This window comes from Chelonoidis abingdonii, chromosome 2, assembly GCF_003597395.2.
Source record: "Chelonoidis abingdonii isolate Lonesome George chromosome 2, CheloAbing_2.0, whole genome shotgun sequence".
NCBI lineage: Eukaryota > Metazoa > Chordata > Testudines > Testudinidae > Chelonoidis > Chelonoidis abingdonii.
Window position 1 is genome coordinate 86,781,556 of NC_133770.1, and position 16,813 is coordinate 86,798,368.

General features: G+C 40.3%; 1 protein-coding gene across 1 annotated transcript in view; it reads right to left on the reverse strand.

The window, feature by feature from the left end:
- ULK4 (unc-51 like kinase 4) overlaps positions 1-16,813 on the reverse strand; it is a 467,406-nt gene that overhangs the window by 266,931 nt on the left and 183,662 nt on the right. Inside the window, exons 27-30 of the mRNA XM_075062527.1 lie at positions 16,565-16,659; positions 10,457-10,508; positions 10,213-10,357; positions 2,458-2,550 (exon numbers count right to left, since the gene is read on the reverse strand). Of these exons, the coding sequence (XP_074918628.1) occupies positions 2,458-2,550; positions 10,213-10,357; positions 10,457-10,508; positions 16,565-16,659 (385 nt within the window). The remainder of the gene's footprint in view (positions 1-2,457; positions 2,551-10,212; positions 10,358-10,456; positions 10,509-16,564; positions 16,660-16,813) is intronic.

The following is a 16,813-nucleotide window of genomic DNA, read 5'->3' on the forward strand; positions in this document are numbered from 1 at the left end:
ATTGCCATAAACTACTTCAGTTGGTTACACTTTTTGGGACCAGGGTCTGAAAGTGTCCTATACTTATTTGCAAATCTATTTAACATCCAGAAACATTTAACTATTTAGATTTCAACAGGATTTTCTTTAAAAGTACAGCCTAAATATCTGTAATTATCAAGTGCCCACAGTTGCTTTAAAGTTGTTTTTACCCATTACAAATGCACATTTGAAAACTGTATAAAATCTCTTACAAAAGTACCTAACAAAAAGTTTCCAGATACTTAACCAAAATATTTGTTTTGAAAAACATTTGTCTTTTTTTTTTTTTTAGGCACAGGTTCGAGGAAGGGGACACTTAACATTGTGCTTGTTGAACCTTGCACAGAGCTGGACATAACTACATTGGCAGGACTCTTTCTACCAAGTTGTATTGCTACAGCATTGTCTGCATAGTGGGTGTGCATAGACTTTCATAAAAAAATGTGTAAGAATAGGGCTAGGGAGCAGGAAAAGAAAAACAGGAGATTAAAAAGTGGTAATTTGCCTTTCACAGATGAAAGATAGTATCTTAGATGGAGCGTATGGAACGATGGAAAAGATTCATGAAAGGAATAATTGTCACAAAAGATATTTTCAAGCACAATTACAGAATTGAGAATCAAACCACATATCAATATTTTCAAACTTGGGTGCCTAAATTAGATAGCTAAATCCATAGCAGTCTGATTTTCAGAGACATTAAGCACCTGTGGCTCCAAACAAATTTAAAGGGAGCTCTGAATATTCAGAACTTCTGAAAATTAGGCCACTTATCAACTGTAAATATGGATTAATTAAGCACCCAAGAATATCCTGACCATAACTCTTCATCATGGGACCTTTGTCTTGCTGACCAGAAGAAAAGAGGTTGTTGTCTATAGGAAGCTCCCTCTACAATTGGTGGCAGCGGGTGCAGAAGGAGAAAGTTTCCCTGGATGGAGCAGGGAGGAACATGAAGTAGCTGGACCGTGTGTGTGTGTGTGTGTCTGTGTGTGTCTGTATGGATTCTGCCCTTTCAGGTGACCAGAGGGTGAGTGGAGAAACTTTCACTGAGATCAGGCTGGCAAGACTGAACATTTTAATCACAGCTTGATGGAATATCATGTTATCTTTAAGCAACTTGGTTTTAGAAAGTTCAGAGAGTCATACGAAAACCTAATTTATTACTACCACTACATTATTGCTAGAATTCAGAAGACAATGCTCAGAAATGACAGATGAGATGACCAGCAGAAGTGAGGGAAAGGAAATTTCATCAGGTTTTAGAATTATTAGCCTAAGTAACATGGCGGCTGTCAAACAGGCAGTTAAGGGTTAATTCCTCTTTTACCTGTAAAAGGTTAAGAAGTTCACAATTCCTAGCTGACACCTGACCAGACGGATCAATAAGGGAACAAGATACTTTCAAAATTGAGAGGGGGGAAAATAGTCCTGTGTCTGTTCTGTGTGTGGTGCTGCCGGATAGGGAGAAAGAACCATCCCACTCCTAACAGAGTAGTGAGTAATTAGAGAAGGAATGTATTAAATTATTTTTATTTTTATTTGTCATTTCTTTTGCAAACATAGAGGGAGAATCAAATTGGGTTTCTGTGTAACTTTAAGGTTTTGCCCAAAGGGAAATCCTCTGTGTTTTGAATCTGTTGTCTGTGAGATCATCTTGCTTTCTAATCTCACAGAGGTATTCCTTTCACACTTTTTCTTTAATTAAAGTCTTCTTTTAAGAACCTGATTGCTTTTTCCTTATTTTAAGATCCAAGGATTTTGTTGAAATTTTCTTGAGTCTATGCAGGAAAAAAGGTATAAAGACTTGGGGGAGGGAAATTAGTCAAATCCTGCCAGGAAAGGGGGGTAAGGACTGGGGAAATATTTGGGGGAAGGCAGAGTTCCCAAATGGCTCTCCCTCAAATGTTTTTTTAAAACATCTGGTGGTGGCAGTGACTGTTTTGCCTAAGCTGGTAAAAATAAGCTTAGGGGTTATTCATGCAGGTCCCCACATCTATACCTAAAGTTCAGAGTGGAGGGGACACGTTGACAGTGGTATAGTATGTAATATTTGCACAGAGTTGAAATCAATATCTCTATACATCTATATCTAGATCTATTTGTTTAGTATAAAGATAGTTCAGGAAATGTCTCTTAAATGCCCATTTTTTATATTTAACCAATTGTGCTAAAAGATAAATTAAAATAATCAAGCACATACAAAATTGTAATACAAAAGACTTCAGGTCAAAAACTATGCCTTACAAAAATTCTACCTGTAACAAATACACTAATTATGAGAAAACTATTTTCACTGCCAAGATCTGTGTCTCAACACAATTTCATCAGTATGAATTACACTTAAATCTATATAATTCTTAATTTCTAATTGAACAGTGAATAAGGATGAAACAAGAAAAATTCTGATTAGAAGAGAAAGTTTAGTTGTGTTACCTAGTAAGCGCAGGGCTATGTTCAGTCAGGGCTACCAACAGTTTCAGGGCATACACTGGTACTGGATCAGGTGCCATTAGAATGTGCTCATATCTGCAATGAAAAATAAGTAATTATAGTGAAAAGTCAGAGGTATTCTGTATCATGCAGCTGATATGCTTTGTGACTAGCTTAAATTATATCAACTACTAGAGTTTTATGAAAATCACCAATCCAAAATGATTCTCTTTTACAAGTCAATAACAAGACAAAGACCTCAGGGCCTTGCAGCCTGCCTCAAACCTGAATACAAGTGTTGAGCACAGGTTGGATGTGAAAATGACAACATACTGGGGTCAGGCTTTAAGATCAAGCCCAAAGGACTAGAGGTGGACGTGGGGTTGTGGGCATCCCTGGAGGCGGCATAGTAAGGCCAGGGCAACAGCAGATATTCTTTTCTTTACATGGGACAGTGGCTGGCATCAGCAGCACTGATGGGGAGGGAATGCTTTGCTCGCACCAGCTGTTTCCCACCTTATGACACAGACAAATACACAAATGTGCGCGTACACACATGGTCCAGCTCAGCTGTGAATAGAGTGGTGCGGTGTGGCCAGTCAGATTCCTGCATTGGGTATCCCTGGCCTTGCACTACACCCTCCTTGCCTGGCATGGAGTAGTTCATGATTCCCTGTGCAGAAGTTGTTCTTGCTGCAGCATTTCAGGAAATGTGTGAAGATGGTGATTATGCGGGGGCTCAGCAAGTGGTTACTAACCCCAAGTCACCCCACAGTCCCAGGGCCTGTGCCCACACCTACCCTTCCCTGTGCCTGGTGCCCTGCAGCGGTGCCAAGCAGGAGGTAGCAGCAGAGGGGAGGAGGACAAGGATTTCTCCCATGCACACAGCAATGGGGCTTGGTGCCTGGCTGCAGGCTGGAGGCCGGGGGCTTAGGGTTGCCAACTTTCTAATTGCAGAAAACTGAATACTCTTCCCCTGCTCCAGGCCCCGTCCCTTCTCCGAGGCCCCACCCCTGATCACTCCATCCACTGCTCTCTCTCACCCACCCTCACTCACTCATTTTCATAGGCCTGGGGCAGGGGCATAGGAGGAGATATGGGGTGCAGGTCTCAGGCAGTGCTTACCTTAGGCAGCTCCTAGGAAGCGGCCACTATGTCCTTCTGGCTCCTACATGGAGGGGCAGGCCAGTAGGCTCTGTGTGCTGCCCCTTCCCACAAGCTCTGCCCCCACAGGCCATGGTTCTCAGCTCATGGAAGCTACAAAGCCAGCGCTCGGGGTGAGGGGAGCATGCGGAGCTCCCGTGGCTACCCCTATGCCTGAGCCAGAGGGACATGCCAGCCACTTCCTGGGAGCTGGGTAGGGAGCCTGGCAGCCCTGCACCAACCAGACTTAACAGCCTGGTCAGCAGTGCTGACTGGCACCACCAGGGTCCCTTTTCGACCAGCTTTTCCTGTAAAAAACCAGACAGCTGACAACCTTAGGGGGGGGCTGTGGTCCCATGACGGTGCAGGAGCAGACAATTCCAGGTTCATTGGGGCAGCTGCAGGATAGGGTGGGGGAACAAGGCAGGTCTGTGAATGACAGAGGGACATGGGTCTGTTTGTAATGCCCTGGCCATGCTCAGGGGCGGCTCTAGGCATTTTGCCACCCCAAGCACAGCAGGCAGGCTGCCTTCGACGGCTTGCCTGCAGGAGGTCCCCGGTCCCGCAAATTCGGCGGCAGCCTGCGAGAGGTCCGCCAAAGCCACGGGACCGGCAGACCCTCCACAGGCATGCCACCAAAGGCAACCTGCCTGCCCCCCTCACGGCGACCGGCAGAGCGCTCCCCATGGCTTGCCGCCCCAAGCACGAGCTTGGCATCCTGGTGCCTGGAGCTGCCCCTGGCCATGATGGTCTGCTGGCTCCTGGTTGCTGTCCGTCTGCACCTAACTTTGCAACCCAATGCAAGAGTCCGGGTCAGATCAGGTATGAAAACAACTTGACGCTCCTGCGTTTGGGTCAACTGTGGTCTAATCATGTTGAGGTCAGGCTTTAAAATTAGGCCCAAACAGCTCTCTAAAGAATTCTAACTCTTCGGAACTGTATAATAAGACCATTACTTCACAAAAATTATCTCAGTTTATGGGAAGAAAATACAAAGAAAAGCAGAGCGACCCCCGCGGCATGCTGCCCCAAGCACGCCCTTGGCGTGCTGGGGCCTGGAGCTGCCTCTGTTTAGTAATATCTATATCTACATTTTCAAAGGGCCAGCAGTAAAATGACAAAACACTCATTTCACACAATGAATCTTGAAATAGTAAAAGGTACAAGTGCTGGAGGAACTCAGAAATATCGTATGAGGGATCATATGTGACCAAACCTAGAGTCTTGATTTCATTTATTTTTTTTTGCCATTTAAAACCTTTTTAAGCACCAGGGTGAGGAGCAGGGGGCTGTTTGTTTTGAATGAAATGTACTTTCATCCTCCAAGAAATGCTAGTGAATGTGCAACAACTCCAATCAGTATTTATTCCTTCAAAAATGCCAGGTAGTAAGGGAGACATGATTATTAGTTACCTACCACCTAACATCAACTCATTCCCCTCAAAGTTTGCTTTATTTATTTTTTTTATTTTTTAAAGACAACTGAAGATTGTACATCACACACAGGGAGATATAGTAGATAGGCAAGAACAGGGAATCTGGATGCAATGTCTGATCAACTTTACAAGCAGATAAAAGTAAAAACATGTATGGAAAGTCCGGAGCAGTAAAGAGGTACAAGAAAGAAATCTTTGAAAAGACCCATGCAATATGCAATATCTCCACTAACTGAATGCCTGGTAAAGAGGAAACAAGATGCTGAATATCAACATGGACACTGCTGCTTCTTCCAACATGATAATCTTTGATTTACCAGAGGAATAAAGATATTTCTATTTCTTTTTTGTTTGTTTTAATGAAAAGAACAGCTGTAAAATAACAGCATAAGGTAATGGGGAAAAGTAGGGATTGAAATAAGATATACGAGAGAGAGAGAGAGAGAGAGAGAGAGAGAGATTGATTCACTCCTGTCAAAAACAGCACCTTTCATTAGTAAGAATACCAAATTTTTTGGCACCAAAATGTTTTCATATTGCATAAGCATTTTCTAAAAATGTTCTGAAGCAGGACAAAATGCAACAAAAAACTACCAGCAAACATCATTGGTTATCTTGGCACCTATGGGACTCCCTGTAAGAGTGTGCCTGTGCACACAATGCACTAATCTGCATTGAGAGGTATAAATTCTAGGGAACATTCAGCACATCACACACTAACTGGCCTACGTGAAACCTGCTGGCATACACTAAAAGTTCCCTGATGTGCGTTAAAGTAGTCTCATTTCACACAGTACATGTGTGAGCAAGGAAGGGCTTGCTTTCAGCAACACATCACTGTAATTAATTATTACAGATATAAAACTACCATCAAGTATTAAGTCTTTGTGCTACCATGCAAGACAGTAGGTTCAGTTCCTGGTATTTCCTCCCCAAAACGTCACGAACTTGGAACATAACATGGCTAGCACACTTAGCTTTAATTAAAGTATTAATTTACTTTCCAACTAATAAATTCCAATACCTGAAATAAAATACATTTTTTCATTTATGATTAATGAATGTCACTTTATCTCACATTAGAAAAAAGTCTTCATTCACTAGTGACATAGGCCCCAATTCTGCAAACACTTACACATGCGAGTAGTCCTACTAATCTCAGTGAGACTTCTCATGCATGTTTTGTGACAAAGTTCCTCCTCTACCTTGGTGGGTCCTGCGCTTACTGGCAGATTTGCTCGCCTCACAGATTCACCCTCTGGGTTGAGAAACAGCCCAGAGACCTTCCCCTCTGGTAGAAGCCACAGTCCAGGTCAATTCTTCCTGTTTGATCAGGAGTTGGGAGGTTTGGGAGGAACCTGGGCCCATCCCCTATTCCAGGTTCCAGCCCAGGGCCCTGTGGACTGCAGCTGTCTAGAGTGCCTCCTGGTACAGTTGCGTGACAGCTACAACTCCCTGGGCTACTTCCCCATGGCCGCCTCCTTCTTTGTCCTCACCATCAGACCTTCCTCCTGATGTCTGATAACGCTTGTAGTTCTCAGTCCTCCAGCAGTATGTCTACTCACCCTCAGCCTCTTGCACACCTCTTGCTCCCAGTTCCTCACATGCATTTCCTCTCCTCTGGACCCCTGGCTCTCTTTGGTCTTACTGGAGTGAGCCCTTTTATAGCATCAGAGGGGCCTTAATTAGAGTCAGGTGCTTAACAGCCTCACCTGACTCTTAGCAGGTTAATTGGAGGCAGGTGTTCTCATTAGCCTGGAGCAGCCCCTGCTCTGGTCACTCAGGGAACAGAACACTGCTTATCCAGTGGCCAGTATATCTCCCTTCTACTACTTTGCTGTTCCCAACTGGCCTGGGTCTATCACAGTCCCAAGGACTGCTGGGACTACATTTTTAAGCAAGGGAGCCTAAAGATAATCACCTAAATTAGCTCTCAAAATCTTGAATTTGTGGCACAAAACATGGATTTAGGTCTCAAAAACTGGTAATTCATAACAATATTAATAAATATTGATACAGAAGCCTAACTTTAGGCATATATGCTTATAAATGTGGTACACCTCTACCCCGATATCACGTGACCCAATATAACATGAATTCAGATATAATGCGGTAAAGCAGCGCTCTGGGGGGGCGGGGCTACACGCTCTGGCGAATCAAAGCAAGTTCGATATAACGCAGTTTCACCTATAACGCGGTAAGATTTTTTGGCTTCCAAGGACAGCGTTATATCGGAGTGGAGGTATACTTGGTAACTTGTTAACATCCATAGAAAAAATATATTATTTAAAAAACAAATGATTACCATTATATTTATTTAAACTCCATCTCCCATGTGTTCAATTAAACCAGTCTTAGTTATTTGTTTTTACTTGAAACTCCAGTTTTTAACCCCAAAGGTAACGTAAGTGAACTATTTAGGGTAAGATATTTTGGCGTACTAAGTAATTCTATAGCCAAGTGATTCATCGACCCAAATACCACACAAAAAACCCAGAACTTCCAAACTGAACATTCTTTTTGTGGCAGTTATGATGAACTTTTTCTGGAAAAGTATAAGTGCTTATGAATCACATATATCCTAGTGCTATACCTTCTATGTGCAGAACAAGTCTCTTTGCTCCTAAGCCATTACAATGTGAATATCTATGACCAATATTTTCAACATATGAAGAAATGTACAAACTAATACAGCTCCATTTTTAGAGATGAAAATAATTATTTGGTAAATTTCAGCTATAATCTGGTAAAGAGCTATACTGCCATCTTTCTCACATATAAATAGTGTCAAGGGAACCCAGAGGCTTTGGAGTTCCTTTAACCACTAAAAATTCTAAACATTTAACTCCTCCCTATCTGAATGATCCAAGATTTTAGTTTGGAGAACTGGGCTGGAAATCTGGCAAGAACAACCACATGATATTCTTAATTACATTTCAGCACGAGATCTCAACCAAAACCAGGAAGTGCGGAGGAATTTGTAAATGAGAAATATTATTTTCTGTATTTTAAGAGATTAAAAAATATTTTCATATATGAAAAAGGGTTGGTGTGATCTGAGTTTGAGGAAAATTTAGGTCAGTTTTTATTTAATACAAACCATATCATCCATCCCTGTTTATAATATTATTTCCAAAAGTTTTGTATTTGTTACTAAATACCCAGGAAAAATAAAACCTCTAATTGAAAGTGAAGGGTTAGAATCCATGTGCATTTTATATAACAACCTGGTACATGGATTGTGCCAGCTCTTTCTCAGACCCAAAGTTCAGAGTTTGGTCAAGAGATCAGAGGCCTAGCAAACAGTGGTTAGCTAAGAGAAAGCTGGGGTAAACAGATAATCTTGTTTTGCTAAAATAGGCCTGGTCAGCAAATTGCCAGGTGTTGGAGCTAAGAACTAAATAACTGTGTTTTATTCAGAGTTGCAAATTGAACAAAGAATCCCTGTTCCTATTGTGTCAGTCTCTTCTGTAGGGAATGTTCTTCCCACAGATCCAACCTTGAGTGTATGAAAAGTTGGCACATGTCAGTATAAGATATGGCTTCGTTCCACCTCCCTTCCCAGGGACCAATGCCTGCCTTAAGACATAAAGGGGACAATCTTTATTGTCATATACACTGTTTATGTATATGACAGTTTCACTGTTTCTTTGCTTTAACCCTTAGGAATGTACCTGTTGGACAATCAAAGGAGTTGCTCCATTCCTATGGATCCCGAATCAGAATTCAACATATATATTTTATATTAATAACATTTTTATCAAAGTATTAATTAAATGTTAACTTGCTAACTTGAGACCATGGGCGGAGACATTATGTAACCTTTTAACCATTGGCTAAAGTGCTATCTTGTCTTGCTGCAAAACCTATATCGGGATGTGGGACTGCCTAACCTGTCACTTTCCCCCGCCCATAGAAAACCTATATATTCTATTGTAATCAATTGACTGACAGTGTCTCTGATCCTAATAAGCAAGGTGACACTCCGCCAGCGCTGTGTGCAATAAACTTCTATGCTTGGCCTCTATGCAGTGTGGATTTATGTCCTTCAGAAAGAAATGAAAACATTCCACTCAATGAAAGGTAGGGAAAAAAAATAACATTCTAATCTACAAACACTAACATTTCTAACCTGAAATTACCATTCTTTGACTCAAGTAGAGGGTGCCATTTATGTATATAGTACATGAGAAGAAAATGATGACTGTTCTTTGCTAATACTGCATTTCTGCAATGCTGCCCTTTTGCATTTCTGATATATAGAGCAAAATTCTAACACCTGGGAGAATCTCCCACTTGAATCAATTGAATGTGGGCAGACTTTTTGCAGGCTTCAGTTGCACACAAAGTAGGCCAGTCAGAGCCCCCTTTAAAAAGGAAGTCAGCACAAATTAAACTATTAAATCCCCCTTTTCCATACAACTGGATAGCGAGGATCTCAGTTCTTGAGACTGAAATGGAGCCGAATGACTCCTTTCAAGAATCTCATTACCATGGAGTTTGAAAATACTATTTCCCATGGATGGGTGGGTGAAATGCCAAAATTGCCACCAAGTGTACTCTCAACTAATTAAGTGAAAAATCAGAAACCTGAAGGTGTAAAAGGTACTCTGAGTTGTTCTGGATACAAACCATTTTCGGTTGAACTGCCCAGGCTAACCACCACATCAAGAACCCCTTCTGTTTGGCCAAACAGGCCACTCTGATGGAGAGCTTTATATTATTAAGCAAGATTTGCTGGACCACCTCTGAAAATCACTCCCCTCCTCCTCTAACCATCCAGTATCCTTGCTTCTCTCGTTATGATTCATGAATGGCTGAGAGAGCATTCCTACAATTTAGCTGGGTGTGAATCTCCACATGCTGATGGCTGAGTGATCACAGCCCCTGGAAGGGTTTGCTGTTTGTCACTGGCATTGCACTGAGAGAGACAGCCCAGGCTGGAGAGTTTAATGGATACAGCAGTCCCATGTTTCCGGTTGTACCCCGGGGATCCCATCACAAGTACTGAATGAATTTTGTAGGCACACATCTGGCAGAAAAATCTGACACGCCAATTATTCAGTATTTACTACTATTTTAGTTTTGTTTAAATCAAAAAGGTATTCAAAACAAATATACAGTCAAAATGGATTGTATATCAAATTATTCCCCATTAGAGCAGCAGTACTGTACTTACTGAGGCAGCAATGAATCTCTAATGAGACACAGAAGCTTGTTGTTTGAGTCAAGGCTCTCCCCTTTCTCCTCAGCCATGACCTCGTGGCTCACAAGCAGTGATGTGGTTTCTGAAAGCAACCGCAAGCTGAAGAGTCTCCATTCCACTTGAAAATAAATGTGCCAAGAATGTGACCACACTGAAGTCTAATTAAAACAAAATGTGGAATTCATGGAAATTTTAGTTGATGTGGTCATGTACTTACCATTCTGACTACGGACCAAAGAAACTAAGGGTGGGAGGATATAGTCCACAACCTAAAACAGAGCATTAAAAAGATCTGGTTTACATCATTCAAAAAGAAAAATAGAACTCAGATATATATACATAATCTGTTTATTCCACTGCTAGACTCTTTAATCAGAGGAATGAACAATCATGGAAATCCATCCATAATCACACTTATTAGGCCATCAAGTTCACTTTGTTCTAGTAAATCACTATAATGATGTGTATATCAAAAACAGTAGGATCAACGTTGGCACAATTTACTGAGAATTCTTTTTAGTTTAAAAAGCAGAATTTGATGCTGATGTTGGTAATTTTATTTTAGCTTCTTTAATATCTAAGTGTATTAATCCCCATGCTCCAGTCCATAAACTAATCAGCAAATGGGATTAGGAAGAAATTTCCTCCAGTGATAGTTAAGGTACATTGTGCAAGTTTCACACCCTCTACACTGAAGCATTCATCATCAATTTCAGAGAGAGGATATTTCAACTAGATAAACCATTGGTTCTTTCCAGTATAGTCATCCATAGGTTCCCATTAAGATTCAGATTTAGAGACTGAAGTCTTGAATTTTGAAAAAAATAAACTCCAATAAAATATTTCTATATTCCCTAGAGTCACTGAGCAATATATTCCAGTCTGATATATCAAGTCCCCTCTTTAGTGGAATGGCAGCTTATTCTCATCCTCAATTTTATGCAAATTCAGCCTTCTAACAGCAAAAAAAAAAATTATTGGGAATGGAAAACTCAACAGGAGCAGAAATGAAAACCATCAGAAGCAACAATACAGCAAACTGATTTTGAGCATCCAGGGCAGGTCACAGATCCTAAAACTGAGAAGTTAATATTACTAGTTAATCATCATTTCAGTAAACTACACAAAATCTAATAATGAAAAAAACTTTCAGGATAATAACACCACACAAAAATCTAGTAGAAAAAAATGATTTGAGCATGCTACCACAAGATGAGCTTCTCGATTGCTCTGAACAGAATGTAAGATATGTTTTAAAAAAAAAAAAATATTTGTGGCTAGCTTCTTAGTTAGTATAAATCAGTTTAGTTCCACTGAATTTATTTGAATGTTACCAAAATGGCATATTACAATGGTTAACAATTTTTTGTTTGGAGAAGAATCATTTCATTTCATAAAGGACTCAAAGTCTTAATCATATATAAGGTGCATTTTTCAATACTTCATCATTATGAAATCTTTCGTAGTCTTTACAATACATATATAATAGAATCAGTAATTAAATGACTTAGCACTGCAATAGCTCCTTTCAATAGAGGACTTTAAATTGCTTTACAAATGCTAACTAAGCAAGTCTCAAAACAGACCTGTGAGATGGGTAAGAGTGTATGGGATCACTTTTTCCACCACTTAACACAGCTGCTTTTAGTTGAAAGAATATCTCCCATTTGGTCAGTTCAGATCCTAGGTTTAGGAATGCTCCTGGATTCCTTGCTGATGCTATTTCTCTCACATACAAAGCATTACTCACAGATGCTGCTATCATCTCTGGCTGGCTAGAAACACCATCATATTATGGCAGACAATGACCTGGTCTCAGTTATAGATGTTTTCACCACCTCCTGTCTGGACTACACCAATGCAACACACATCAGCCATTAGGAAACTCCATCCACTATAGAAAGTTATAATGTGTCTCCTCAGCAACACAGGCTAATGTGACCCTACCAAACCTGTTTCCTCTACTCTGTACCCTGACTTCCCATAGAATATTCAGTCAAATTCAATGTCTTGGTCCTTATCTTCATGGTGCTCTATTGACTGGGCGCAGCATATCTAAAAAAAAGAAAAGTCTAAAGATCCAAGATGAAGCTTGCAGTTGACAACTTTCTCCCTCAGTCACAACAGAACTTTCAACCATAAGTATAAAGTTCATCTGTGCCAGACACAGAGCTTTCTTGGGGGCCAGTTCAAGAGCATGGAATGAACTCCCCCAGGAATTACGCACTATCACAAACCTCACCACCACCTTCCCACCATCACCAACAAAATATACCGACCAAAAGAAAACACTATACTGCATACACAAGTCCCTGACAGGGTGAGAATGAGAGGAAGAACAAACCATATATGACAGATGACAAACACCTTGTAATATGCTACTGGAAGGTGCCCCGATACTAAAATGATGAAGACATTATAAGAACTTATATGCAATAGATAAGACTGGATTCCTACACCTCAGGCAGGAGAAAAGGTTAGTCAGTCTTCCATCATATAGTAGAGAGGGGAAAACTGTTAATATTGTGAAACATGGAGAGGACAGACAGCTTTGCTTCCTAAGAGCTCATCTACTCTTTTTCACACACGTATGAGGAGAGGGAGTCTATGCACATGTAGTGGGGAAGGGTGCAGAAACAGAGGTGTACTGCCACGAGAGCATGCTCCCTTTCCCCCATGCGGGGGCTTCTTGGGGTTCCAGTTCCAAAGCTTTGCAGGGAACAAAAACTGATGCATTATCCCCTCTTCCTCCTTTACAGAACTTGCAGACAGAACATGTAGTAAGACATACTGCTTCCTTCCTGTGCTGTGCAAGCCTCTGAAAGAGTGAAGGCATGGACAGATACTTGGGCACCTGAGGTCAGGATTCCTCCTGACAGAGTGATCCCTGCAGAAGCCAGAGGGCCAGTGATAGCTTGATAGCAGAGTCTCTGGTGGCTCATTGTGAGGTTTAGGGGGAGGTAGGATGCCTCGCCTATTCTGTGGACATATAGGGAAACAAATCCCTGACATGCAAGAATCAAACAGAAATTAAGCAATTTCAGGGAGTATCTATTCCTCTGTGTGGATTAGTCCCATATACGAAGTACTAGGCCAATAGGTAGATAAGAAGATTTTTCTTTTTGTTTAAAAGGAATGTTCTTGTTTGATATACTCTGTATATAAAGGTACAGAATACACCTAAAAAATTCAGTGCTCAAAAAATATTAAAGACTCTGTTGATTAGCAACATTATGGGTACGTCTACACTTCAAACCGGGATTCCCAGCTTGAGGAGACACACTCATGCTAGCTTTCACTGAGCTAATATACAAAAATAGAATGTAGCTGCAGCAGTGCGAGTGGGCTAGCTGTCCTTAGTATGTGCCCTGGGGCTTGGACAGGTACATACTCAGAGCAGCTAACTCCTCCTGCAGTTTGCGCTGCTTTGGCTGTATTCTATTTTTAACATGCTAGCTCAATGTCTCCTCAATTTGGCAATCCCACCTTCAGTTCGAAGCATAGACGTACCCTTTGTTAACAATATTCAAACTCCCTAAGCATCACAAACTGTCTTAAAATAAAAAGCCCTATTTACAGAGACAGAATAATGACAAACAGATCACTCCACATAGAAATTGTTCTGTACTGGCTTTCATTTGATTAATTCCAAGTAATTCCCCATTTATTCTAACCCTACTAACAATACATGTTCCTTCACTTTTAGAAATAAAACTCTTCAACGAACAACTTGAATTTGATCATATTGTATTGTCATCATGTCCACAGCAACTGAATATGGTGCTTGAAAGTCAACCTACTGTTGCCGGTCAGTCCAAAGCATTTATAAACATCATTATTTTTAAACTTCATTAATCTTTTTTAAAATGAAGATAAACACCATGTTTTCTTCATTTGCTATTGGGAACTAAAACAATCTCAATGTTGCTGTTACGGAGCAAATGTTATGCACCACTCAAGAAGGTTTTAGCTTATTTTTTTGTTCATGACACACTGATGGTAGGCAACTTTGTCTAAAGGAACTATGCTAACCTCTGGGACCTATTGATGATACACACTTCTGGCTAGTAAAAGGATATCCTATTAACCACTTTTATATTTAAAGTATTGATCTGGAACTGTGAACATGTCTTGCTTCAACTTTTCAAAAAAGCATTAAGTTCCTTTGGGTGCTGACATTTATATTCATACATTCCAGTCATGTCCAACCTGCAGCAATTAAAAGATATCCCTTGAGTAAAAGTATTTCTAAAAATATTTTGCATGTGTCATGTAAAATGGAGTAGCACTTTCCTCTACAGTAATGGTAAGCTGTACCTTACAAAATAATTAGCACACTAGACCCTGCAAATGGTAAACTAATTACAGTTCACACTATTAGCAGCAGACGTGGTTACAGACAATCAGATATGATGGACTAAAATAGATCTCTTCAACCTAGCATACTAAATTCAGGGCACTTTTCCCATTATACATGGGGTTTGAATGGCCATTCGTTGGACACCAGTATCGGTCTGGAGAAAGAGAAAACTTATTGATGGAAATGAAGCAGGCAAGTGACAGATTAATTTTCTCAAAACGAATTGTTCATAAGCAATGGAAGTAGTTATTTTCAGTTAATAAATATTTTTTTAAAAAGACATCCATTTGAAAACTGGGAAAGGATTCCGTCTATATACAGAAGTACCATATTTCATAAACTTTAACAAGCATTTGGGTGGACGCAAAAATTAGTTCTGGTTATTGACAGTGATTGTTTGGATAAAGTAAACACTACCACAAAACTTTGCAAAACACCTGAATAAAAACTGAAGTATTTTTTAAAGTGAAAAAAGTTTGGTTAAATTAAAAAAAATAAATAAACACACACATGACTTTGCCCTTTCTTAGTCTGGAAGGAACTAAAATGGATTCTTGCAGCATATTTGATCTACACAGAGCTAGGAAACAAATGAAGAGTCTGTCTACATGTCAAGTTACTGCACAGCAAACCAGGGCGTGACTCTACAGCAAACCAGCTTGCAGTTTGGTGGACACTGCTACAGCACAGTGAAAATACAGCTTAGGGCTTGGCTACACTCAAAACTCCAAAGCGCGAGTGTGGTTGCAGCGCCAGCGCTGGGAGAGAGCTCTCCCAGCGCTGCAGGTATTTCACCTCCCCGTGGGGATTAGCTTGCAGCACTGGGAGCCGCACTCCCAGTGCTGGGGCACTGTTTACACTGGTGTTTTGCAGGGCTGTAACTTGCTGCGCTCATGGGGGATGTTTTTTTCACACCCCTGACCGAGAAAGTTGCAGCGCTGTAAAGCGCCAGCATGGCCAAGACTTTAGTGATAATTTTGAAGTGAAGTGGGATAGTCACTCCTCACTTTTTGTCACAATATGAATATTAAAAAGACACCTGCCTTCTTGCTGCAATTTATTTCAGAAAAAACAGACCTTATAATTTAATATAATGCACTGACAGAAGGTACTGAAATTTCAGTTAACATTTTGAAAGAAACATGCATCACTTTCACGGAGGTCACACTAAAGACACACTAAAAAGCACAGAACCATTATCTTAAACAGTAGTTGCTCTTGGAATGGTGTCTAACAATGAATTTACTTGCTTTTAAGCATCTGAGATAACATTCACTTGAATTCACTCCAGATCTCTATTTAACTTCCACTTCAAGAACAGCTTCTACAATTCCGCTTGCAGTGAATTGAATTGACTTAAAAATAAATTGTATATCCCTGTTCTACTTCTCTTACCCTCTATCTACTTATCTATCTGATTCTGAGCTCCTAGTAGGGAGGACCAGACTTTCTTGACTGTTTGGCAAACACCCAGCATATTGTGGATTGCTTACTGTACACTATTCAAAACCATCAATAACTTTTACTTTTAGAGATGGCTCTCTTCAGGTCGTGGTTAAGGCACTGGCAGAACAAAGTGGGGAAACTTCCACAGATGTTCAGTGCTGTTCTTGTGCTGTGGCTCAAGTGGTCAATCCAGTTCTTTTCGCATACAAAATTATTTTAAAAACAGATACATTTCCAGAGCTAATTTTGGACAAAATATCTGACTCTTTTTGCACCTTTTCAACTGATTGGACATAATAAATTGGACCTAAACATTTATGTTCACCTTTTAAATTTAGATCTTTCTATAAAATGAACAAATCTTTTTCAATCAAAAAATAATTAAAACTTTTTTCTATATTCTGACATACATATTTTAAGTCATGACCCTAATAATTACTGACTACTTGAAACATTCTGTTTATTAGTGGGAATTCAGACAGTATGTATGCAATTGTTTCATGTACTGTCAGGACTTACTGTTGAGTGGTGGAGGGTCAACAAGACTGGATGCTGTGTTATTACTTCGAATGCTGATAAAGTGGTCTTAATTAGTTCTTCTGATGCAGCTTGACCTGTTCATAAAAGAATAATTGTTTTTCCTTATAACATGCTACAGTAAGAATCATAGGTGCCGGAACTAGGGGTACTGCCACACTCGTGGCTTGAAGTGGTTTCCATCATACACAGGGTTTACATTTGGTTCAATGGCTCTCAGCACCCCACTGT